Raw genomic sequence first — 15,762 nt, forward strand, 5'->3', positions numbered from 1 at the left:
ACACAGCTGGCTTTGGCAAAGGTGCAAGAACAGAAGAAGCCGGTGTGAAACTCAGCACTTGGTGAGCAGGAAAAGAAAGTGAAGGAAACGGCAATGGACAGCTGGAATCAAAGAATTGTCAAGCCAGAAGGGACCCCAAGGACCATCTAGTCCAACCCCTTGCAATAGAGGGTTAGGGAAGAGAGAGGATGATTTGTGGCATCAGGGAAACCTGGGCAGAAAGCCGAGAACTACCTGGAAGTCACGAGGAGGACTTCATCTAAGTTGTGTGTATTTGTGCATGGAGGCAATTTGTGTATGGAGGCAGGGAGCATGGCTTAGCAGCATTTATTTTACTAAAACATTTTTACACCACCCTCCCTTCGAAATCCCAAGGTCGTTAACAAAATATCACAATGGCGTCAATGCAACAATCCCAGAAAAATTCAAAATATCCATAGCAGAAGGCAGCTGTCTACAGAGCCTGCAAACTCAATGGCCAATTGTGGAGAGAGGAAGTTAGGATGGGTTTGGACATTAGTTCAGGGGTCGGTGAGTGGGGAACCTTCTTTGTCCGGAGTGACCACATTCCCTTCCAAATAATCTTGCCCATGGTGGGCGGGTCCAGGGCAAAAGTTGGTGGAGCAACAATTCTAAAGCTTGCCTTGGGTTCTACACCCCAACCCCATCTACCGGTCAAGTGAGGGGCATTATCAGAGTCCAAGGATACCTTTCATCCAGGTGAAAGCACCAAGGTTGTTGGGAAGCAGGGCTGACGTGGGGCATGGTCTATGGAGACTGGGTGTGGCTGGGAGCAAGTGGGGGCCAGTGAGTAAGGCTTGGAGCACCCCATTTGGCCCCCTGCCTGAGATTTCCCACTCCTGCTTTAGTTACAGCAGCGTTGGCTAATCTGGCTCTCTCCGGTTGCTTTGGGTTGCTGCTCCCATCAGCGTCAATTGACACAGCCTTGCCAGCTGAGACTCATGGGATTTGTAGTCCTAAGCTGCTGGAGAGCATGAGGCTGGTCAAGCCTAAGTACAAGCATGCGCGTTTTCTTTATGTTGTTGGTTGCGAGTTGTTTCATTGCCTCTTCACCCCAACATTCTGATCCTGTTGTACTTAGAATAATTCTCTGGGCTCGTCCATGCTTCTTCCACTTGCTAGAAAGCACAGGCTTGGGCAGTTTCCCAACTTGTCCAATGTTTTCCAGGCACAGGTCCAAGTAGCTTTGCCTTTGTCCTGCCGCTTTCTCCCAGAAAACCTACTCTTTAGCGCTAAATCTGCAGAAACCCAACTGCCGTTTGCTGTGGTTGAGCAGGTTTTCCCATCAGAAAGTGGCAGGGAAGTGGAAATGCGCATGAGCCCCCAGTCATGTTTTTTGAGACAAAAAAAGTCCAGGAATGCAGGATTTTCTAGCCAGAATGGGTGTTGTTATGGTTAAAATGCCATCTCCCCTCCCTAAGGTAATATTTCTAAAACGATATTGGTTGGTAGCAGTGACGTCTGTTTATCTGACAAGGTTTAGGGACACCCCCCCTCCAAACCCTAGGAATGAACAAAGTCTAAGATTTTGATTAACTGGGATATGGATTAAAGCACAAGCTGCAGGGCTGTGCCAGACAGGGAATTTCTGGGCTGGCTTTGTCAGTTTGCATTTTGTAGAGCAGAAAGTGTACAGATCTTTGCTATGCTACTTAATTCAAGAAGGTTCTGGAAGCTTCTCTGTGTGAAAGAAACAAGCAGAAGGTTCTTGATGTTTGGGTTATTCCTTCAGAGAAGCTGAGTACAGCTGATTTAAACTGGTCCTGTTATCTCTTTCAGTCAAGGTTATGCTGACTATGATAATAAGGCCAGAAGGAGACTGGGTTTCACTTTCTCTTTTCCTTATGTGGTGTTCTGTACATAGCATACTTAGTGTTAAGAGAAGCTGCTGAATTGCAACTCATTACCAAACTTAAAACCATGGAGAGACCTGGTCTGAACAAAGACATTGGATTCTTATCTCATTACACATGACTAAGCCATTTCTCACCTTCTCACCCCTTGCCTTTTCCTGTAAGACCTATTACAGTCGTTAAGAGTCGTCAACAGGCTCATCTCAGCTACCTGCCAATCTCCCATTCCCACCACCCTTCTGAGTAATACCCCTCCCCACCTTCTCACTATATAGAAGGATCTGGCAACTTCTGTTTCAGTGTATCTGAAGAAGTGTGCATGCACACGAAAGCTCATACCAAGAACTAACTTAGTTGGTCTTTAAGGTGCTACTGGAAGGATTTTTTTAATTTTGACTATGGCAGACCAACACGGCTACCTATCTGTTAGTGTTAAGGGTTTAGACTTATTTTTGTTAGGATTGTCCTACTTGTGTGTTGGACCCTGGCAGAGACACATGCCGGACTGGCATGTTCTCTCCCTCCTGGTCAGTCAGTCGGGAGCTTCAAAAGCTTTCTTCAGCCCGAATGTCACAGCGACTGATAGCAAGAGGCATCGGCACGCTTAGGATCCTGCAGAGTGTTAGCAGTTCACATAACAGACTCAGTAGCACAGCATTTTGGCTAAGCTACTTTATTTACTGTACATATAATACACTCGGAGTGTTCTGACTCAGTTCCTTCCTCTTTCTCATCAGGCAGCAAACAAAAAGAACAAAGGACAATGGCCCCACACAGAACACAGAAGCAAAAACATCCTGTCTCCGTCACTTCCCACTACATGGAATGAAGACATACACCATCATGTGATAGAGAACAATTCCATGACTGCAAGCACAGAGCAAGAATCCTAACAATTCTAAGATATTATAAGTTTAGGTCAAGTCTGCTGCAACTGAATTTCTTATGGACAGTGCCAATCCTGATTGTATTGGATTTGTGACCATTATGCTCATTTGCCTTCAGTAGCAGTAAAGCTCTGCTGGATGAAATACAATTGCCTCTGGTCTATTTTATTTTATTTTTTATTTTTTTATTTTATTTTTTAAATACTGCAATGTGTTAAAGTTGTTACTCTGCTAACTATACTGCTCTGGATCAATACTGAGTAGAATTTCAATGGCAGTTTCTGAGCATCGTTTCTAACCTCATCAAGATACAAAGGTCTCTCAGATACTGTATATACAGTGATCTTGAGATGGAAAATGCAATCAAAGAGGAGATGTTGTAGACTGGTTGCATATTTCTTCTAAACACGGCAAAGAGCTAACATTTATAGATATGCTAAATGACTGTCTTAGAACAGTTAGTAATGGAATTGACCAGAAGAACATAAACTCTGGGCTTTATCTTAAGTGACAGCCAGGATCTGGTTAGAGATGAAAGCGCTGCTGAACTAATTGGGAAGAGTGACCACAGTGCTATCAAATTCAATTTATATATGTAATGGACAATTGCCAAGTAAGTTCATTGTAGTCACCTTTGACTTCAAAGAAAGGGACTTCCCAAAAATGAGGGAGCTGGTAGAAAGGAAGGTGAAAGGCAAAAACCCTGCAGACCACTTAGGGGTTATTCAAAATCACAATAAGGGGATCTCAACTATAATGTATATTGCACTTCAGGAAAAAATACAACCTGGGCCAAGAGGATGCCAGCATGGCTAAAGAGCATAGCCCAGGAACCAGGGAACCAGGCACAGGGCCTTCTCGGTGGTGGCACCCTTCCTATGGAGTACCCTCCCTTCAGATGTCAAGGAGATAAAGAACTATACAGCTTTTAGAACACATCTGAAGGCAGCCCTGTATTGGGAAGCTTTTAATGTTTGCTGCTTTATTATGTTTTATATATTCTGTAAGTTGCCCAGAGTGGCTTGGGACACCCAGCCAGATGGGTGGGGTATAAATAATAAAATTATTATTGTTGTTACTATTATTATCCTCGTTTTGGCATCTTGCCCTGGTGCTCCTGTTAATATTAATAACATTTGTCTGTCTCAAAGAAAGAGAGGAGGAGGAGCATAAAGCAGCGATGATGTTAGGCTGCCCACATGCTCTCTGGACAGAACCTGGATTCATGTGTTTTATGATGTCATGAATTCTAAGGAAAGGTGGTGTGGTGGATCTTGTAGCCTTGGGAGCTGCCCGAAGGATGAGATGGTGGGTCCTCTCTGTTCTGGTCCTTGCTGCATTCCAGCCCACCCATAACGCAACCGTCAGCAATTGCGAGTAAGAGGCCATTGGGTTGATGGGTGACATTTTGTAAGGAAAGACAAAATAGGGAAGAAGTTTTTTCCCTGGAAAAAGACCCCAGGTGGTCTTCTGTCTGCCTGTCCATCTACCAGGGTTGCTCTCCTTCCATTTTGCCTTGAGGGTCTCATGAAATTTAGTGGCATTTCAGCCAACCCTCTGAAGTAGACCGATTGAAAGCAACGAACACAAACAAGTTAGGTCCATTACTTTTGGTGGATGTACTCTGAGTCAAGTCTTGTTGATTACCACCTATAGCCATGGCATCCAAACAGATCTCCCAAGGTTACTATCATGAATTACATAAAACTGACAAGGCTGGCAGTGGCGTAGCGTGGGGGGTGCAGGGGGGGCCGGCCGCACCGGGCGCAACATCTGGGGGTTAGGGTTAGGGGGCGCAAATCCACGGGTTAGGGGGCGCAAATCCACGGGTTAGGGGGCGTAAATCCATGGGTTAGGGGGCACAAATTACTTGCCTTGTCCCGGGTGCTGACAACCCACGCTACGCCACTGAAGGCTGGATTATTTTTTTAAAAAATAACAATAATAGTAGAATTTTTTTTCTTCCAAAAATAAAATTTGTGGAACTATATAAAAGACCTGCAAAATACCAGATGATATATGAGGAGCCTGTGTCAGTAAAAAAGGTAAAATGTGCGATCACAGTATTCAAAGAGCTGCACAATCCACCCAATATTCAAGATCTACACAATCCACCCACGTCATGCACATGATATGTTGACGCTCTCTATCTTTTTCAGTGGCATCTGCGGAAGACGACCCATGGCAAGCAGCCATAAGTTGATGCGTATTATGGGCGGCAGCGATGTTCTTCCAGGCACGTGGCCCTGGATGGTCAGCATCCAGACAAAAGTACAAGGGAACGTCTACTTTCCTAGCTGTGGAGGTTCGCTCATTGGCCCCCAATGGGTCCTCAGCGCAGTCCACTGCTTCCCAAAACCAAAGTAAGCAGAAGGGGACATCTGCTTAGCAGAAGGTCATTCCTGGGGAGGGTTGTGGAATCTGCAAGCCCAGCACCCTGGGGGCATCTCAAGGGAGCAGAGTCCCTTCTTCTGCCTTCCAGGTGATACTTGGAGGAACTGCAGTTCACCTGAACACAGAGCCGTCCTCTTGGGATGGTAGAGTCTGCAGCCCAGGAACTGCCCTACCTGATCAGGACTAAGGTCCAGTTGGTCCAGCATCCCATTGGGAACTTCAGAGGGCTGGGCACTCAGAGGCAGAGCAAGGTGGGTGCGGAGACCCTGGGTGTCATCCCTGAGGGGGGGTGACATCGTCACACCGCCACCCTGGGACGCTCGTTGCGGGCAGCACACCCCCGGGATGCACACCCCGCAGGATGCTCACTTCACCCCCCTGGGATGCCATCCCCGCCCCCGTGGGTGGCTAGCCCCTCCCCCTGGTGCACTCGGCTCTGGGTGCCAGAGCAGCTCGCTGCATCACTGTGAGCACTCGGGCCGATCCACCCCCTTTTGGTTCATAGGAATATAGGGCTCATCCACAATTCCATTTGTCCTGAGACCTGTAGGCACAGATCCAAGAGGCTTCTTCTTTCTCCCACTGCTTTCCCCAGGAAAACACACTGTTCATCACTGAATCAGAACAAATGTCAATCGAGTTTTCTATGACTTCATGTTTGCTCCAATTTAGATGTAAACAGCAGGTTTTCCCAGGGAAAGCGGCCAGGCACAGGAACGAGGACCCAGGAAGGACGTGGGCCAGCCCCCTTGTGCTAAAATTGTGCTTTTAATGGGGGTGATATTTTAACTTGGGTGGGTGTTGTTTATTGTTCTTAAGTGTTCTGTGTTAACTGGTATTTTGTGTTTGTCTTTTTTTGTTTTTGTTTTATAAAGCTGATTAATATTCTACAGTTTTTTTGTGGGAACGGAGTTATTGTTTTGTTATTTTTTGTTTTGACTATTTACTTGTGTTTTTACCTTGGATTTTTATCCTGTGAAACACCCTGGGATCTTGTGATGAAGGCAATATACAAATGAAATCAAGTCGAATCAAATAAATAATAAAACCTCTCAGGCTTCAACCACGTCGCCTCTTACCCACATTTTCTCCAAACTAAAAAGTCCCAAGCCTTTCCTCATAGGCGAGTCTCTCCACACCCCTGATAATTTTGGTGGCCCTTTTCTGAACCTTTTCCAGCTCTGCAATATCATTTTGGAGGTGAGGCCAGCTTCACTGGATATCCAGGTGTTCCAGCCTCATGAGAGAGGGAGGGCGGATTTTTTCTCCATCCTTTCTCTGACATTCAGGGAATCCAAGAACAGCCTTCCAGAGGCGAAGCAACCTGCTCCGGTACCCAGAGCAGCGTGTGTCCCAGGGGACGTGACGTGCTGCCCATGGGGGGCGTGGCGTGCATCCTGGGGGTGTGGAACTCCACCCAGGGGCGTGGCATGCCACCCAGGGGTGTGGCGCACCATCCATGGGGGGCGTGGCACATGTCCCAGGGGCATGGTGCATGTCCCGGGTGGTGCCGCCAATCGGGGGTTGGCATTTAGTCACCCTCCCTTTGGAATGGCACCCGGGGCGTGCCGCCCCCCCAAACCTCAGAACGCCCCTATAGCCTCCCACAAACCATATATCCCTGTTCTTGGTCCCACCTGCAGAGACCAGTACAAGCTGGTTCTTGGCTCCAACCGTATCAAGAAGCTGGGACCTGAGGCTGAGCAGCGCTTCATTAAGAGGCTGGTGAAACATGAGAAGTACGACAACCAGCTGAATCAAGGAGAGGTGGTGTTCGCAGACATCGCCTTGCTGGAGATGGACGAGCCCGTCAACTGCAGCGACTACATCCAGCCAGCCTGCCTGCCTGACGAAAGAATGGAGGTTTTGACACTCAGCCATTGCTACGTCAGCGGCTGGGGCGGCCTGCTGCCAAAAGGTGAGAGCAACCTTGTGAAAAGCAGGAGGACTGTTTGAAATAAATTCATCGCCTGTATCTTCACTGCCAGCCGGCATTTTCCAGGGTGGCTTAGGACTTGTCTGCACTTCCGCTTATCCTGCTGTTTCCCCCAGGGAAAACCTGCAATCGAGTTCTCCACAGATTGCTGTTTGCTCCTATTCAGCAGTCAAGAGTGAGTTTCCCTGGGGAAAGTAACAGGGCAAGCAGAAAACCACTCGGACTCATGCCAAGGGGGCACAAACCTCTTGGACTCATGCTTTCTAGGCAGGGGACGAGCGGAAGTGTGGACAAGCCCTTCCAGTGGGAGGAAAGTTAATAAATAAAATGGAAATGACCGTGGCAAATAATATACCTAGTTCTGAATGAATAAACGCTTCTGGTTGGGCTGCACAAGGTTCCTTCCTTGCAGGAGAGGTTTTCTTTCGGGGTGTTCCATCCCTGTTTCACATCCCCTCTCTCTTGCATGGATGAGTTTCCCCCCATTCTTGCCTGTAATTATTCTGCTTTAATAATATACTGGGCTCAGGATATCTAATAATAATAATAATAATAATAATAATAATAATAATAATAATTTGCACCCCACCCAACTGGCTGGGCTTCCCCAGCCACTCTGGGTGGCTTCCAACAGATTAAAAAACGTTAAAACACCAGTCATTAAAAAAGTTAACTGAACAGGGCTGCCCTGAGGTGTCTTCTAAAAGTCAGATAGTTGTTTATTCCTTTGACATCTGGTGGGAGGGCATTCCACAGGGCGGGCGCCGCCACCACCGAGAAGGCCCTCTGCCTGGTTCCCTGTAACCTCACTTCTGCCAGAAGGCCCTTGGATCTGGACCTCAGTGTCTGGGCAGAACGATGGGGGTGGAGACACTCCTTCAGGTATACTGGGCTGAGGCCGTTTAGGGCTTTAAAGGTCAACACCAACACCAACTATTTATGAAATCAAAACATGGTTAGCAGGGATTTTTTCAGCCAGAACTCACTGAAACTCCATTCCAGCACCTCTCAGGTGGGTGCCATTGCCATTATAAGAGACCAGGGAAGGCGTTTGTGGTGAGTCCTGGCACCTCGTTTTTAGAAAAATAGCACTGCTGGTCCAGTGACTGAGAGCAGCTAGCCGTTAGGCAGGTCTTAAGTCTTGTCCACACGTCTGCTTTCTGGGAATGGCTCTGAGGGGTTTCCCCCTTTCCTCTCTCCTTCCCCTGACACAGTTAGGATTCATGGGCAGAGCACCCCCTGGTCAGGTGTCCAACTATCTATCTCCATTCCCACCCTGCTGCTTTCTGCTCACAGATTCCACCCCTCCTGACATCATGCAAGAAGGGGCGACGACTATCTACACTAGAATCAAATGTGGGATGCGGTGGGGCAGGATGATTCCTACACAGAACGTCTGTGCCGGACACGAAGAAGGAACCATTTCAATCTGCAGGGTAGGCTGAACCACGGTCATGAGCCAAGGTCAGGATTTTGTGCTCACCTGATGAAGGGTATCACTCTATGGCTCCACATTAGAGCTCTTTTGTGGCCAACCAATGCTCCAAGTTTCAATGCTTGGCAAGCTGAGCTGAGGCTGCTCTCTGAGGCTGTCTACACACCACACGGTCAATGCACATTCAAAGTGCAGGACTCCCGCTGCCCCCCCCCCCCGCCACCGAAAAAAAAAAAGAAGAACCTTGAGGAACTGCAATTTGGGTGCCCGGAATCAGATCTCCATGAGGAGTAAACTACAGTTCCCACGATTCTTGTGGGGGAGGGAGTCACACACTTTAAATGTAGGATGTTGGTATATGTTTCAATCCGTTTTCAGTTTGTAGCTGGTTTTATCTTCTGAATGTTTTCAAGAGTTGGTTTTACTCGTTATTGTTTTGTTCTCCTCGTGAACCGCCTTGAGGTTGCTGTTGTACAATCAAGCAGGGTATACGTTTAGAATTGTAGAGTTGGAAGGTACCTCGGGGCGGTCATCTAGTCCAACCCCCTGCAAGGCTGGAATTAGATGCAATTAATAATAATAATAATAATAATAATAATAATAATAATAATAATAATAATAATTTATTATTTGTACCCCGCCCATCTGGCTGGGTTTCCCCAGCCACTCTGGGCGGCTTCCACAGAAACCAAAAAACACTAAAATATCATACATTAAAAGCTTCCCTGAATAGGGCCGCCTTAAGATGTCTTCTGAATGTCAGGTAGTTGTCCATCACCTTGACATCCGATGGGAGGGCATTCCACAGGGCGGGCACCACCACCGAAAAGGCCCTCTGCCTGGTTCCCTGTAGCTTCGCTTCTTGCAATGAGGGAACCACCAGAAGGCCCTCGGCGCTGGACCTCAGTGTCCGGGCAGAACGATGGGGGTGGAGACGCTCCTTCAGGTATACTGGGCCGAAGCCGTTTAGGGCTTTAAAGGTCAACACCAGCACTTTGAATTGTGCTCGGAAATGTACTGGGAGCCAATGTAGGTCTTTCAAGACCGGTGTTATGTGGTCTCGGCGGCCGCCCCCAGTCACCAGTCTAGCTGCCGCATTCTGGATTAGCTGTAGTTTCCGAGTCACCTTCAAAGGTAGCCCCACGTAGAGCGCATTGCAGTAGTCCAAGCGTGAGATAACTAGAGCATGCACCACTCTGGCCAGACAGTCCGCGGGCAGGTAGGGTCTCAGCCTGCGTACCAGGTGGAGTTGGTAGACAGCTGCCCTGGATACAGAATTGACCTGCGCCTCCATGGACAGCTGTGAGTCCAAAATGACTCCCAGGCTACGCACCTGGTCCTTCAGGGGCACAGTTACCCTATTCAGGACCAGGGAGTCCTCCACAGCAGCCCGCCCCGTCCCCCAAAAACAGTACTTCTGTCTTGTCAGGATTCAACTTCAATCCATTAGCCGCCATCCATCCTCCAACCGCCTCCAGGCACTCACACAGGACCTTCACCGCCTTCACTGGTTCTGATTTGAAAGAAAGGTAGAGCTGGGTATCATCTGCATATTGATGGACACCCAGTCCAAACCCCCTGATGATCTCTCCCAGCGGCTTCATATAGATGTTAAAAAGCATGGGGGAGAGGACGGAACCCTGAGGCACCCCACAAGTGAGGGCCCAAGGGTCTGAACACTCATCCCCCACCACCACTTTCTGAACACGGCCCAGGAGGAAGGAGCGAAACCACTGTATAACAGTGCCCCCAGCTCCCAACGCCTCTAGACGGTCCAGAAGGATGTAATAATAATAATAATAATAATAATAATAATAATAATAATAATTTATTCCCCAGGGCGGTTAACACCAGTAAAATTACAATGGAAACATAATAGGGGGAAAACAACAACAACCCAATTTAAAATACAGGTTAAAATGCAATTTAAAAAGCAGCCTCATTTTAAAAGTGGCCCATAAATGAAAACCGTAAGGGGAGGGAAGACATAAGGGTCAGACTGAGTCCAAACCAAAGGCCAGGCAGAACAGCTCTGTCTTGCATGAAAGATGTCAAGTCCCGCAGGGCCCTAGTCTCTTGTGGCAGACCGTTCCACCAAGTTGGGGCCAGTACTGAAAAGGCCCTGGCCCTAGTTGAGAGCAATCTAACCACCTTACAACTTGGGACCTCCAAGGTGTTGTCATTTGTGGACCTTAAGGTCCCCCGCGGGGCATACCAGGAGAGGTGGTTCCGTAGGTGCGTGGGTCCTAGGCTTTAAAGGTCAAAACCAGAACCTTAAACTTGACCCTGTACCCCACGGGGAATAAGTGAAATTGATGTGCTGTGCTGCCCCTGACAGGATGGCTGAGCCTTGTATCCTTACCCCATTTGCCTCTGCCTTGATCTCCACAGCATCATGCCTGCAACTCATTCCACCACCTTCTTTCCCCCCTCCCAGGGTGACAGCGGAGGCCCCCTGATGTGCAGGGAAGAGAGGTCTGAGCGCTACTGGGTGATTGGAGTCGCCAGTTTCGGACCGCTGTACTGCGGCACAGCGAAGGTGCCAAGCGTCTTCATTTCCACGCAGTACTATCTGGACTGGATCCAAAGGACCTCTAAGCTGCAGCTCTCAGTTCCCACACACACCCCGCTGCTGGCGCAGACCCAGGCCACAACAACGCGCAAGCCCAGGACTTTACCTACAGCGGCCAGGCCAAGACCCCACAGGCCTCCCTGGGCGAGGCCCCCACAGTGGGGTGTGAGGCCTCCTCCCCAGGTGCAGACCACAAGGTCCTCCTTCCCTCCCTGGATGAGGGATAAGTATTTTTGGGGTAACCGGAGGCCTGGCCGCAGGACTAGGTATGGACCGCAGCAGCCCGGGCCCCGGATGGCACCTCGAAGTCAGTTCACAGATCCACCAGGGTACTACCCTGGCTCCGAAGACTACTACGATCTGCCCTCAGGAGAGCAGGATTGAGAGGGGCAGCTGGGGCAGGGGGCAGGCATTATGAAGCAGAGGGGCCAGGCTAGAACCCACCATGATAAGCATCGGATATTCTATAGAATAATAAAATGGAGATGGTTTGAGCAAGCTGCTTGGGATTTGGCAATGGGTCTTTGTGTCTTTCACACCATCATCTCACCAAATCTCAGAGAGATGTGTTGGGAAATGGCCAAATCCAGAGCCATATTCTCCTACTTATGTTCATAATTCCTCCAGATCTTTCTTTCCATTAAATGGAAGTGGTAGAAAAAGAAAAAGAAAACAAGAAAGAAGGGAAGGGAAGGATGAAGGATATTCCACGTTTAAGAATTCCACAATGTATTTCACAACAAATTAGAAACAATTTATATTTCACATTTTACAGTTTATACTCCAAAACTATTGCAGTTAATTTATTACCCCAAAAGAGTTTGCAACGTGGGATGCTCACCCAAAGGAAACATGGCTCAGCAAATGACCTGCTATACATTAAGACACTTCCCAGTCTCCCAGGCCTAATCAATCACCTACTCCTTTAAGATAGGACTACAGCTTATTTTACCACTGTTAGTAGGCAAATATAAACGTCCCCTGCATACCAGTAAAACCGCTGCCAGCTCCCAGCCCCTCTAGGTTCTCCATACCTCCCAATGCTGCATCTGCACCAACCACTGACAGCCATCTCCAGAATCAAGCCTCTTCCGGCTTCTCGGCACTGCAAGGCTGTTCCACAATAGCTACCCAGCTCATAAATCACCACGGCCGGCATCCACTCCAGCTGCTTCACCACTGCTGCCCAGGCATGGAGACTCTCCAGGTCCTCCTCACCCTCCAGCATTTTGGTGCAGCTACTCCTTTGCTCATTCACAGCAAACACTCTGGCACTGCACAACCAGATCTCCTCAGCACTCTGCTCAGCCTCAGGAATCCATCAGCACATCAAAAGAACTTTCTGGGCCCATAACCTGTCAATAAATTCTACTCAATATTGATCCAGAGCAGAATTCTGACCTATAGTTAGCAGAGTAAAAACTTAAACACTTTGCAGGATTCCCAAAAAATAGACCAGAGGCAATTAATATTTCATCCAGCAGAGCTTTACTGCTACGGAAGGCAAATGAGCATCATGGTCACAAATCCAATACATTCACTTTCCATAAGAAATCCAGTTGCTGTAGACTTAACTTATAATAACTTATAAGTCTAAACCTTAACACTGTATACAGAACACCACACTAGAAGGAAGAGAGACAGAAAGAGAAAGTGAAACCTAGACTCCTTCTGTCCTTCCTTTTATAGTCAGCATGACCTTGAAGAAGAGATAAAAAAACCTGTTTAAGCCAGCTGTACTCAACTTTTATGAAGGAATAACCAAGCATCATGAATCTTCTGAAGCTACCAAAACCCTCTTGAATTAAGTAGAATAGGAAAGATCTCTACACATCAGATCAATACTTTCTGCACTAAGAAATGCAAACTGACACCCCACCCCCAAATCCTAGGACTGAATAAAGGCTGGGATTTTGATTAATTGGGATATGGGTTAAAGGGACAATCTACAGAGCTGTGCCAGACAGGAAATTTCTGGGCTGGGTTATGCAAACCAGCCTGGCTGACTTAGGGAACAGCAAACCTGTTAACATGACAAAAGGTGTCAATAGGCCATTGGAGAGAATCCTTTCACTTGGGGAGAGAGACCAAAGTGATGGTGTGTGTTTGAGGGGACAGGAAAAGGAAGATATTTGAGCAAGGTCTGTTGGGAAAGCGAAGAAGGGAGAAGAGCTGAGATCCATCAAAGAATGCATGTCTCCATGCAAAGGAGATGTTGCCTACTCTGAGCCCCCCTCTTCCGTCCCCAACAACATCCTGAGTACCTACGGAAAGTCCCAGGTGTCACACTCCTCTGCAATCTCTGTTCTTGAATTCAGAGGGACTGACAGGACCTTGGGGAGGGAGGATCTCCCAGACTCTTCAAGGAGGTCTCTGCTTGCTGCTCCTTCCCTCCTCCCTCCTCATCTACAATCTTGTAACTAGGCAATTCTTCATTCAGCTGTAATTCGACCCTGTGCCCTTCTCATCTAGTGTCAGGAGCCCAGGCTGCAGTCTTGATAACACAGCACGCAAGTCATAGTTAGCTTGAAGATTTATTGCAATACAAACAATTAGCCTTGGACGTCTAACCGAGCGTCCACCTCTTACAAGTCAGTTGACCCTTCTGAGGAGTGCTTCCTGGTTCTGCAGAATATCCTGAACCTATGACCCTTACATTTCTGGGTTTATTTCCTGTGTAATACCTTTCCCATACGTCTACTCTTTGGGCTCAGGGGATTTATTGCCACTTCTTCCAGTGAGGAAATGCTACCCCTCCTGCTTTCTGAAGCTGCCTGTGCTTCTTGAGCGAGCTGACTTCTCTCCCTCCCACTCTCTGCCAATGCCTTATCTACATTCCATTCCATGTCAGGGGAAGGAGGACTGCTCCCAGCTGTCTGACTGCTTCCTACCTCATGCTGTGTTTCTCTACTTGGGTCAGATGTGTTCATGACATCTAGAAACTGTGGAGACAAAGGGTGAGGGTGAAGTTTCCCACTCTCTCTCCTCTTCCAAGAGAAGCCGAGCAGACTGAGGAGACACTCCCCAGCCTTCCTGTTTGGTCCAGTCCCTGACATCACACCCCTATCCAGAGCTTTCCTCCTCCCTTTCTTCCTCCCCCCACACCTTCAGTATTGGTCTGTTGGTGTGGCTCCTATGAAACTCCCTTTGCAATTCCTGGGCATGAACATGTTCGGCATATTTCCATGATCTTTCTTCAGGCCCATAACCCTTCCATGCAATCAAGTATTGCAGTCTCTTTTGTGTCATGTGTGAGTCTAGAATTTACTCCAAACTCCTCCTTTCCCTCTACCAGAACAGGAAGTGGGAGTGCTGCCTGAGAGTTTGTTAGGCGTGTGCTGGCACTACTGGGGACAGCACAGATCTTTGGAATACAGTGTGTATCTTCATTGATATTGGCAATCTGAGTCTGAAAGTACACTTCAAATGGTCCCACCTGCTGAAGATCTAGTTTCCTGCATCTACCTCTCTGGGGCAAATCATGTGTAGACAGACACACCTGATCCTCCACCTTTATCTCACTACCTGGTTGTCTATGGGCATCTGCTGCTCTCTTATACAACTCCTTAGCATGGTCCAAGCATTTCCTTAGCAAACTTCAGATGGCTGTTAAGTCTTCCATGAAGTCCTCTGCTGCTGGTACTGACAGGGTGTCTGTCTGTGATGGGAAAGTACATGGATGGTATCTGTAACTGGCATAAAAGGGGGGGGGAGGTCTGCTGAATTGAAGTATGAAGTGCATTGTGGTACGCAAACACTGCCAAGAGCAATTTGGATACCCAATCATCTTGCTGGTAGTTCACATAACACCAGAGGTCCTGCTTAACATGGCGTTAGCCCTTTCCAACTCCCCATTAGTCTCTGGGTGTCAGGCTGAGTGAGGGACACTTCTACCTTGAGTAACTGCATGAGCTTCTTCCAGAACTGCAAGGTGAATTGGGTCCCCCAATCTGAAATCACTTTAAGGGGAGCCCATGCGACTTAAATACATTTTCTACAAAGAGTTGTGCCATCTCTTGTGTGGTCAGCAGTCCCTTACAGGGCATGAAGTGAGCCATCTTTGTGAACAAGTCTACCACCACCCAGATCACTGTCTTCTGCAGTGACTCTGGCAGATCAGTGATGTAGTCCATAGATACGGCTTACCATGGTCCTTGCAGTGTGGTTAGTGGTTGAAGCAATCCTGAAGGTGCTTCCCTGGGTCTTTTTAACCGCTGACAAACCTCACAGGCTTGGACGCATTCCTTGACCTCCTCCCTCAATCTTGGCCACCAAAATTGCTTTGTCACGTGGTATAGCGTTTTGTGCTGCCCAAAGTGTCCCACTGTAGTGTTGTCATGGCATTGATGTAGGACCTTGGCTCAGAGATCTCCTTCTGGAACATAGCGAGCTCCCCCTCTATACAATAGCCCACCCTTTTCCATGAACCCCTCAGTGCCACCTGTGTCTCCCCGCAGTACTACTAACTTGCACTTTGCAAAAGCATCCTCCTGTGTCTTCAACTGGAATTCGGAAACTTTGACAACTGCCCCAGCTGCTAGCTGTAGCTGCTCTGGTTTCAAGATGTGCTGATACACTGGAACTGGCTCATCATCCTGGTACTCCAGCTTCCTGGAAATAGCACCCGCCCTTTGATTCTGACTGCCAGACACATTCTGTACTCT

General features: G+C 48.0%; 1 protein-coding gene across 3 annotated transcripts; it reads left to right on the forward strand.

Annotated features, from left to right (window-relative positions):
- Positions 1 to 96: 96 nt before the first annotated feature.
- LOC308595381 (acrosin-like) lies at positions 97 to 11,596 on the forward strand. 3 transcript variants are annotated; one of them, XM_081209423.1, is made up of 5 exons: positions 97 to 266; positions 4,921 to 5,124; positions 6,799 to 7,073; positions 8,388 to 8,527; positions 10,964 to 11,596. In XM_081209423.1, the coding sequence occupies exons 2-5, from the start codon at positions 4,943 to 4,945 to the stop codon at positions 11,480 to 11,482; spliced, it is 1,116 nt and encodes a 371-aa protein (XP_081065549.1). In that variant the 5' UTR covers positions 97 to 266; positions 4,921 to 4,942; the 3' UTR covers positions 11,483 to 11,596. The 3 variants fall into 3 exon arrangements, with proteins under 3 accessions (XP_081065549.1, XP_081065548.1, XP_081065550.1); XM_081209422.1 differs by lacking the exon at positions 97 to 266 and adding an exon at positions 3,991 to 4,138; XM_081209424.1 differs by lacking the exon at positions 97 to 266 and adding an exon at positions 4,788 to 4,806.
- Positions 11,597 to 15,762: the final 4,166 nt, after the last annotated feature.

The sequence above is a fragment of the Podarcis bocagei genome (genome assembly GCF_964188305.1).
Source record: "Podarcis bocagei genome assembly, chromosome: 10".
NCBI classification, from domain to species: domain Eukaryota; kingdom Metazoa; phylum Chordata; class Lepidosauria; order Squamata; family Lacertidae; genus Podarcis; species Podarcis bocagei.

Coding starts and splice junctions, on each gene's coding strand:
- LOC308595381 (XM_081209422.1), top strand. CDS start 4,062: ATGAGATGGTGGGTCCTCTCTGTTCTGGTCCTTGCTGCATTCCAGCCC. Junction 4,139..4,920: donor GCAACCGTCAGCAATTGCGA/GTAAGAGGCCAT, acceptor TATCTTTTTCAG/TGGCATCTGCGGAAGACGAC. Junction 8,528..10,963: donor GAACCATTTCAATCTGCAGG/GTAGGCTGAACC, acceptor CCCCCCTCCCAG/GGTGACAGCGGAGGCCCCCT.